The 10,415-nt window shown below is 41.9% G+C and overlaps 1 protein-coding gene across 1 annotated transcript; it reads left to right on the top strand.

Annotated features, from left to right (window-relative positions):
* The first annotated feature begins 2,458 nt into the window (after window positions 1-2,458).
* Window positions 2,459-6,099, top strand: LOC140993860 (cholecystokinin-like). The gene is made up of 4 exons (XM_073463415.1): window positions 2,459-2,514; window positions 3,115-3,235; window positions 3,307-3,462; window positions 5,651-6,099. The coding sequence occupies exons 2-4, from the start codon at window positions 3,115-3,117 to the stop codon at window positions 5,785-5,787; spliced, it is 414 nt and encodes a 137-aa protein (XP_073319516.1). The 5' UTR covers window positions 2,459-2,514; the 3' UTR covers window positions 5,788-6,099.
* The last annotated feature ends 4,316 nt before the right edge of the window (window positions 6,100-10,415 follow it).

Raw genomic sequence — 10,415 nt, 5'->3', positions numbered from 1 at the left:
GCTTAACTAACAGGCTGCTGATGAGCTAACATTATTGGTTCTGTCCTTGTCCCTGTAGTGCTCCAACTTCATGTTCCACAGGACGGGGTGGTAAAAAAGAGACAATTAGCCTTTCCATGGCTAAATAGGTAGTTTCTATCCATCCATAATGAAATGCATTTCCTTGCGCTGGACACTAGGGGCATTATTCATACATTTACGGACACCAGTCACTTACGTATGTGGAAACAAGGTGTGAAAGATGTTGAATCTGGGCGTAACATTTTTTTTTTTTTGTCCACTAATTTTTTAGATAATATGAAATAGCTGCATGTGAACATTATTTATGGGACATGGAGTAATTATGAATTAATAATATTAGAACAGGTGTATTTTTACATAACAACAGTGATGATTAAAGGCACATTCTGTGTATTTTTGATCACAACAATTAGACATATTTACATATTTAAACCTACATAAATATATTTTGGTTTGGCCACTTGGGGGCAGTGGAACAAGCTGAAAACCCAACATCCACATATTACAGTATGTCCATGACAGCTTCTGTATTCTGATTTAGCCACTTGTTAGCAACCATTTTTTAAAAAACACATAAGTGCTTTATAATTCAATTGTGGGATATTAAATGATGTATTTTATGTCGTAGAACACAACGTGTAAATATCTTAAGCCTGTGGTAACCACAAACCTTATTTCAGACATTTAACCAAAAAACAATTCAAAAAACCTGTTGACTTTGAGACGAGGGAACCAGATGTACAAAAATGCTAACTGATTTCCGGGTTTTAGGACTCCAGACTGCACCACAATATGTCTCGGTCTCAGCCACTCCACCCCCCTCGCTTCTCTTGCTTGTTTCTGCGCTAGTAACTTCTGGTAATGGGCCTAAACTCAGTATGTAAGACTTTATGGCACAGAACAGAACCGGCCTCAGCAGCCTCTTTGCACTTCATGACAAAAATGAAGAGACTGAAGAGGACTTTGATGGAGGAAACAGAGAGATAAAAAGCAGTGACAAAGCAAGAGGCAAGAGAAAATCTCAGCCAGGTATTAATGTCTATGGTTCAGGTTACGTTAACATGTTACAGCCAGGTGTTATTGTCTCTTTGTTATGATGTGCCGAAGTTTTTGTTTAGTAACCACGTAGCGTTACATTACATCTGACAAACTGTTACAGAAGCCCCTAATGTTGCTTTAACTGATCATAATTTAAAACTATGTAGGCCTGTGTTCCTGTAAAGACATATCTTTCAATTCCTTTGAGTAGCATCCTTTTATTTGGATTATGGTCTGCGCTTTCAAACACGTCATTCATCTACCTTGGCTTTCACTGATGTAATTGTTATTCTGTTTTAGCACTTGATCCATATTTAATTGAATGTCAGCACTCCAGAATAGACTTACTTTTGAGTACTGATCAGTGTGTGTGTGTGTGTGTGTGTGTATTCAGTAAGCCCTCCATTTCACATCTGTCACTCATTTATCTTCCTGTCAGACTACAGCAGTAAAAGGATGTGTGTATTCCCCTCTTTGAGTCCCCAGTGGATATTAACCTTAGTTAGCAGCCTCACTGATGCTACATTTTCTCCTCCACATTATCTCAGCAGGTACAAACAGCAGATATCCTAATCCTGTCATGCATCAGCGGGGCTGTCGGCCTCATTAATAAAAACATTAACACACAACAGCTGATCAATAGCTATTGACTCAGGCTGACGGATTTGCTACACCTGCATGATCAATGAGCTGGGATTAATCCTGGCTGGTTAGAGAGAGGGGGAGATGGAGAGGGGAGATGGAGAGGGGGGAGAGACAGTAGGGGGACGGTGGAGATGTCTCAGTTCGAGCTCAGTCACCTGTTAAATGAACAAAACTGAAGACTCTCCTCTCTGCTTCCACCCACTGTTTAAGTGTGAACATCCACTGACATTCAATACATGTGTGGGTGTGCAGAAACACACACACTCCCACACATGCCTGATCACACAGCCTCCCCATCACCCCCCCCACACACACACACACACACTAACACACACACACACAGACACACACACAGACACACTCATACGCACATCCTCCTCATGACAGTGTGGAATAAAAACACTTATTTTTAGCTAAATAAATAACTTTTGTTAATTCAACAGTAGTTTCAAGCTCTACTTTTGATCTTGTCGTGCGCACGGAAACACACTCTATTACACACACACACACATACACACGACATTTGTTATTACATGACAAGGCAGCTCCCGGAGTCGAATTTTATGATGAGTAAACAGACAATAAATCTGAAGCACGCTGTTGAGGTTGTAGCTAATCCACTCGCATTAAGGCTCGCAAACACACTGAGGAATACACATGGATCTACACCGAGGCAACACACACACACACACACACACACTCACAGGGCGCTGAGCGGGGAGTATAAAAGGGGCTTCCTTCCAACTCAGCAGAGAAGTGCTCTCCTCACTCTCACACACTCCTCTAACACGCTGAACCTCCTTTCTCAAGGTAAGGAAACCACTTTTTCCCTTCTTATTACATGACAGATGAAAGATTTTTATCATTTTATGAGATGGTTTTTATATTGTGACAATCTTTTTCTTCTTCCAAACCAGACTGGAATTCAAATATTGAGGCAAAGAAAGCCATTTATTTTAAGTTAAAGATGAGAAGATTTAAACAATTTGTTTCAAATGTTCCTGTATGTGGATGCATCACATTTGGTTCTTTTATTGTAACACTATTGATAAAAAAAATGACTTTCTTTCGTTTCCTTGTTATCGACAGCAGACTGGTAATGAGAAATTTAAACTGCATTCACAATCAGGTTGATCTGACCTGCCGAAATTCACCATGTCAAGAGTCTGTGTTGCGTGCTTTGCCCCTGGACGACGGTGTGAACATGCTGTTCTGATTCACTCGCCTCTACAGAGCAGAGTCACAGTGATCATCAGCTGTGAAAGAGGAGCTGTCTGGCAGATGGTCTCAATTGTAATCTGTGGAAGCTGATCGTTGGAGAACGCCTGCAGTAAAACCCAGACTGGACTGCAGCTCAGACTCCCAATTAAACTTTCCCTGTGTGCTTCTCTCTCCTCTCCTGTGTTTCAGATGACTGCAGGGCTGTGTGTGTGTGTCGTGCTGGCAGTCCTGTGTACGAGCTGTTTGGGGCTCCCCTTCTCCTCCCAGCTCCTCGACGAGGGCCAGCGCTCCATCGCTGTTCCATCTGAAGGTACAAATCTTTACAACTTTCATTAATATCTTAGAGGTTTTTCATATCTGACACCTGCTATCTTTGTTTAGCTTTCCTCGAGGCTGATACCCACACCTTGGGAGAGCACCACCTCCAACACAGCCGCTCTGCCCCCCAGCTGAAAGCTCTTCCTCTGGCTGAGGAGGATGCAGACTCCCGAGCCAACCTCAGCGAGCTGCTGGCAAGACTCATCTCGTCCAGGAAAGGTGTGTGTGTGCTTCTGTGTGTCTGTACTGCATGTGTTTTGGTGTCGTCCCTGCTGCACCTGCAGAAGCAGGGGTGGATGAGCGTGTGTGCATGTGAGTACGTGAAGAAAAACATCTGGCAACAATAATATTTGCATCACAGGTTCGTTTTCAGAGACAAGTGCTCTTCCCTGCCATTCTCCTCCCCTTGGTCTTGCTAATTACTGGAATCAGTGCACAGCCTGCTTTGTAAAATGAATTAGTGGCTCTGAAAAGCTTTTGTGGTTTGAAAGAGCGAGTATTATCGTGCGCAGACTTCCGGCCCATTCTCGTCAAGCCATCTTATTTCACTTCTTTCTGTCCGTCTGACTCCCAGTGGCTTTTTTTCCCCTCAGATGCCAAGAAAACAAACCCTCAACCCTGTCATAATTCCTCGTGCTCAGCGCTCTGATCTCTCTGGCCGTGTGACAGGACAGGGGGATATCTGGGCTCTCACAGTGCACAACACACACCAAGACACTTTTACACGCTGCCAAGACCTGAAACTTTCAGCTTGGCTTCCAGAAACTGACTTTGCAGAACAATAACTACAGCTTGAATCTTTGACAGTCAGCAGGATGTTTTTAATGTGGGATCAGAGTTAGAAAAAGGCAACTTTTCTGCATCGTCAGTGAGTGATTCACAAATCATTTTCACTGCCAGCACACTGAACAAATGGTGGGATTGGTGAGATTGTGAGTTTTATCTTTTGAAAAGTGGACGCTGCCTTTTTGTTTATGTTGTGTTTGACATAAAGTACCATATTTTCCATCCACGCACAAATATGCATTAGATTTGCCACATTTACACATTTAAGCTGTAAAGTTTCTGTTTTGCTGTTACATAACTTTCGGTACAAAACTATAGGAAGAGAAAAAATGCAAATCAACTCATTAGCTGTTCAATCAGACGGCGAAGTCTATAAAATGTCAAAGGGCACACTGGAATTAATGTTACCTAAGAGGATGTGTGTCTTCTACTTAATCATGCGTGTGTGTTTGTGGGCGTCTGTGTTCGTGCGCTCACTGTTCACTTGCATGTTTCGGTGTAGGAGGTGTCGTTGTCGAGCCTTCTGCAGCCAATCTTCTCAGCACACCAGGGAGCTGAAACGCTGTGTTTATTTGCGTGCGTGTGCGCGCGCGTGCGTGTGCGCATGTTGCGTAGGTGGATGTGGGTGGAGTGAAAAAAGCATCTCTGCGAGCGCTCGATTGATTACCAAACGGATAGCATGCCTGCTTCACCTCACTTGGAATCGAAAATAAATAACAAATTCAGAGATTCAGAGATAAAGAATGTTTTACAAGATGGGAGGTCACAGCGCGGGGATGAGGAGGAGGAGGAAGAAGAAATGAGGGCGCAATGATCATTTATTTCAAGGGAATGGACACACAATTGCGCACACATACACATTGAGAAAAGAGGAGAGGGTAATGATACGTTGTCACCCTAAAGTCCAGCTGCTGCTGGAACGTCCTCTTTGTTTTGCTGTTTGTTGTGGATGTGTGAGAATATAACGAGAAAGAGACAATTAAAATGTCCAAAAGCAAACCGGCTTCACAGCAGAAACATCACCAAATCAGATCTAAACAAGAGGAATGTTTAAAACCCCACCGAGCCTCAGAAACCCAACATCATCAGTCGCCAAACATCGCGGACACGTCCCCCTGGAAGGCATGAGCACCAAATTGTGAAAAGTGTAATTTGGTTATGAGCTCGACGAGCTGTTAACTGCCATCTTAGGTTGTAAAATCTGAAGTTGTAAAAGTGATGATGTTTTTGATATTAAAAGCATCAATCACTGAAAGTACATTTCAGTGCATTAAGCCTACAACGGCTTTATGAGAGCATGTTTGTGTCTAATCTCACCCCAAAACTGCCACATTTCACCATAGTGGCTCCAAAAGGGGGCCATTATGTTTTAGTTGGTAAAAAAAAAAGGCTAAATGAGTAAAAAATCTGATTAAAGTCGCATCCTCTGGCTTACATTTCACTTCCACAATCAGAGCTTCTCAACACAAGCCTCCTCTGGCTGAAGCAAACAAGAAGCAGGACCACAGGCCGGTGTAGTCTCTGGCCGCTCTCATTACTCTGAGGAAAACTCACTTCCCTCCCGCTCTGTTTCTCCTCCACCCACTCTTTCTATCACCTCCACCCCTCCGTCTCCTCCCAGGCTCCGTGCGCAGGAACTCCACGGCGAACAGCAGAGGCGGTGGACTGAGTGCCAACCACCGGATAGCAGACAGGGACTACTTGGGGTGGATGGATTTCGGCCGCCGGAGCGCAGAGGAGTACGAGTACTCCTCGTAAAAGGGAAGTCGCGGCTCATACCCCTCCGTACGGCCACACGAGAAAAAGAAGAAAAAAAATAACCCCCACGCAAGCTGGCTCCTCACTGTCTCACAATAAGAGTCTATTTATGATGTATTTGTTGTACATTTGTTTGTAAAACCGTAATAATGCAATATACATATATGCCAAATTTTGCAGAAAAGCTCTCACTGTCCAAAGTTTGTTTGTTTCTGGGTTTCTCTGGTTTCTTTATCGTTTTGGGTGGAGAAGATGAGGTTGGTGTCAGGGTCTGTTTAGACTTACTGGACTGAATAAAGACTGAAAATATCACTTTCTGCATGTGAATTCTTTTAATACAACACATGCTGCTTAAATTGGAGCCATTAATATTTATTGGGTGCACTTATACAGTTTGTAACAAGACAGGATTATCTGCTGCGCCTCATTACTGCGCCGAATATAATCTTGTGTTTTTATGCATGTCTGTTGTACTATAATGAACAATAATATGTCACGAGCAAGATTAAGGATGACAGCGTGAGCAGGTACTTAAATTCGTAGCATGGATAAACATGCAGGTGCTCCAAAAGTGGTGATAGTTCATGAATAAGAGGACATTAAACCAGCCTTAAACACTTTATATTTATTATTTATAATACCTTCTGAAATTTTATTCATTTAATTTCTTCCTTTTTCCTCACTTCTGCACTCCAACTCAACCACAATGATTTTGACACTGACTACACACAGTGACTGGTGAAATGTTTTTACACCGCACAGATTGAGGGACACACAAAATTCCTTACATTACAAGATGGATTACAGTTTGGACACATTTCCCCAATGTTCAAACTGCATAGCCAGCGAGATCAGTGGTGTGACATAAATCTAAAACAATCAAGAATCATCTAAAACTAGAATGGCACTCAGTAGAGCGCATACCTCCACCCAGGCCCAACAGTCTCCTTTAATTCAGTCAAGCCTAATCCGATATAAAACTGGATAGTCCTGTATCACTCTAAACTTTAAACCCCCCATAACTGCTTAACCATAATTTAGGCTATTCAGATCTTGTAGATACCAGCCACCTAAATATTGCAGATTGCAATGTTAAAGAAAGTGAAAAAAAATTCTTGGATCCATACTAAAAGTTAATGGGTCTGTTCTGGGCAGAGATCCGTCATCCATCCAAGTTTCGCGCAATTCCATTCAGGAGTTTTTGTGTGATCCTACTGACAAACCAAACGATCAATAAATGGACACAGCTGAAAACATAACCTCCATGACGGAGTCAGTAATGCTGGGCCTCCCTCTGAAGCTTTGCCACTTCCCCTCACTAAAATTTATATTCAAATTTTAACTTTTTTGAAACTGAATTTTCGTGTGTTTCAGCACTAAATAGTCAAAGATAAGATCTGTAATTTGAAAGCCACCTCTGGACTATAGGTCCTTCCTGATAGTTATTTTTTATATTTAGTATATATAGTTATAGTTTTGGGTTCAATTTGCTATTCTATGCTGTGCTTATGTTCAGGTTAGGTTTAGGCACATACAACGCTTGGTTAGGGTCAGGAAAAGATCATGTTTTAACTTAAAATACCTTTTTGGTTGCCACAAACATGGCTGGAGATTTTTGGAGATCCCGACTTCTTGTCAAAAACTCAGAGGTTCAAGGACATTTATTGGTCATTATACCCCATTTTTTAAATTTGCATCTGGGTGAATATAAGCAGCAGCAGTCTGGTTCTATCTGGTTTTGTCGCCGCAAACACGGCTGGAAATTGTCCCGCGGTCAAGTGGTATCACACTTACAAATGTTGAAATGCAGTCTGCAGTGTGATCTGGCACATATTGTATAAATGTTGTGTGTGTGCATTTCCTTTCCGTTGTGTTTTGGGATATCAATTGTTTTCCCTTAATATTCAAACTAATGTTTGATGTCCTTTTTATATAACTCAATGTCAAATCTATGCTTTGTACAGATCACTATGAAAGATAAGATCAGTCTGCCTGCAGATCCATTAATAATAAAGCGTCTCCCATGGGAGCTGTCATCCACGTCTCCTCTGTCAAGTTGATTTTCTTTCATATAAAATGTTACGTGCAATAGATTAAATGTATTAAAATGAAAACCACTGTCATCTCACTCCTTCTCACATGGAAATGAAAAGAGGTGTGTGTTCATACATTACATAATCCAGGCTACACTGCATTTCGCAATCACACAAACTAACAGCATGATTTCGATCTGCTCCTCCAGTGTCAAAGGTCGGCATCTTTGCTTGATGCAGAAGGATGAAAGCGGAAAAAGAAAAAAAAATCCTGCACATCAGGGAAAAAAATGCTGCACCATGGTGAATTATGGCTTTTGACAGTGGTTTTAGGGACTGATGAATGCGAACAGAAAGATGTCTGATGCTGAGAAAAAGTGTCAGTGTGCAGTCGCATGAAGCAGATGAAAGTAAGTGAATGCATCATTCAGGAAGCAGGCCGGGAAATGTTGGAGAAGGTCTTCAAAGGAATGGTGAGATCATTATGAGCTTTAACGTCTGTACTAAATATTGAAACGTTTTGGAGAAACTGATATCGATTGAATTATTAAAGCTGACTCGAAATAAAGCCTAATAATTGCTTTTGGCTCCACAAGGGAGCCCAGGATGTTTTGGTGTTATGAAGAAATTTATGAGAAAATGTTTGGTGAAACTTCTTCAGAGAAGAGATCTGATGACGGGGTATTGACACTTGTTGTTGCTGGAGCTCACCTGACACTTTATTTGTCTTTGTTACAATTATAATGACAACAACAGCAGTTACAGAAGCCAGCAGACAGGCTGCTGGATTCGACCTGTAGGAGGTATTAGTAAAGACAGAGGAGGAATTCACGGTGGTGGTGAATTGTGATGAAGCAGCCTATTATGCTGCTCCTGGCCCCGCGTGTTAAGTGAAAGATGTGTCTGTGTGAGTGAGAGCTGGAGAGAGGGATCGATGAACAAAGCAGGCTCGGTGAATTATTCAGAGAAGTGCTTTTGGATGCCTTGGGGGAAAGAGCGGGTTTGCTGTGTGTTTATATGTTTTTGCTTGTGTGTGTGTGTGTGTTGGGCATTGAAGCCACTGGCTTGGATTGAGGTCGCACTTGAATCAGAAATTTACAGAAGAGATTTTGAGAAGGGCCGAGGGAATTGACTCAAACTTTCTGTTTAGAGAGCTGAGCCTGAAAACTTCAGAGTTAAAGGCTCGGGGAAAGGTTTGGAGGCTGGAGTGGGACTGCTGGTAAACGTCTGTGTGTGGATGTGTGGATGTGGATATCTGCTAGGAGTGCCAATGATGCAAAAAAAGGTCAAAAGGTGAATGCATGTGCCTACACCATCTTACGTAGATGGATCCGAGCACTCATACATGCATAAGTGCTCTGGTTTTGTGTGCTAATGGGCAAAGCCACACACTCATGAAAAGAACATGAGCTCCAAGAGCGTGGCTGTAATGAGGATCCAGCAACGGTGACGAGCAGATGGTCAGAGCTCTTCCTGGACCATCTATGAAACTGGCCCGACGTTCTGCCTTTCATTCTCTGTACTGTCTGCCTCCAAAATATTCAATCTTTAACTTCAGAGCAGCTTCAGTCAGTTAAAAGGCATTTCACTGGCATCTCAAACAAAAAGACTTTAAAGCAGAGAGGGAGATTTCCTTTTTGATGCTCTGGACTGTTTTCTAAAACCCTGTAAATCCAAGCTTACATAGTATAGATTCATCTCCACAAGGCACAGCAGCAAACATCACGACACATACTAATATCTTAGAGAAATACACGTATTTGCTTTCTTACCAAGAGTTAGATGAGGAGATAAACGGTATATGAAGCTACCAGCAGTTCTTAGCATAGCTTGGCACAAGGACTGTAAACTGCAGACTGTAAACGCCTGGGAACCTCATGGTGACGATAAGATGATAGGTTGTGCACCCCTGCAAGAAATACTGGCACAGGAGGAAAATCAACATGAATAGAAGAATTAAAAATTGGTGTGAAGCTGATCTTTTTGTAAAAAATATTTAAAAAAATAAACTACCAAGCTTTATAGGTAGATTGCACAGGATCTGCCTCTGACTAGGCTAACATTGCTGAAAATCCTTAAAAACTAGCGAGCAAGCAAGTTGAAATTTCTTCACATCTTTACTCCAGGATGTTCCATCAAGGTCAAGCAGAAGGGTTTTGGAAAAGACATAGGATGAGATTCATTTGACTATTCAACTGCAGCTAATGTTTACCTTGTTCACTACCTTAGTTTAGCATGTTAGCATGCTAAAATGTGCAATGGGAACCATCAATTTTACATATTAAAGTCTACAGGTCTTTAGGAGTATTACTATATATGAAAAAAGTATTCTAAAGTCTTTTATGGCTTCAGGGGAAGCTGCATGTAATCTGTTAAACTGCATCCAGTGATGTCACTGGCATTGTGGGTAATGTAGGAGAGGGAGGAAGAATGGTGGAATAGAAAAAGCGATATCGGTTATAATAATTAGTTTTTATACTGTCTGTATGCCCTTATTACCCACAATGCAACTTGGTCACTGAAGGCAATTTTTCAGATTGCATACATCGTCCTCTGGAGCCACAAAAGGCTTTATACTACGTTTTTCACATCAAA

Source organism: Pagrus major, chromosome 3, assembly GCF_040436345.1.
Source record: "Pagrus major chromosome 3, Pma_NU_1.0".
NCBI classification, from domain to species: domain Eukaryota; kingdom Metazoa; phylum Chordata; class Actinopteri; order Spariformes; family Sparidae; genus Pagrus; species Pagrus major.
This window is presented reverse-complemented; position numbering and strand designations above follow the sequence as displayed.

Coding starts and splice junctions, on each gene's coding strand:
- LOC140993860 (XM_073463415.1), top strand. CDS start 3,115: ATGACTGCAGGGCTGTGTGTGTGTGTCGTGCTGGCAGTCCTGTGTACG. Junction 3,236..3,306: donor CATCGCTGTTCCATCTGAAG/GTACAAATCTTT, acceptor ATCTTTGTTTAG/CTTTCCTCGAGGCTGATACC. Junction 3,463..5,650: donor ACTCATCTCGTCCAGGAAAG/GTGTGTGTGTGC, acceptor GTCTCCTCCCAG/GCTCCGTGCGCAGGAACTCC.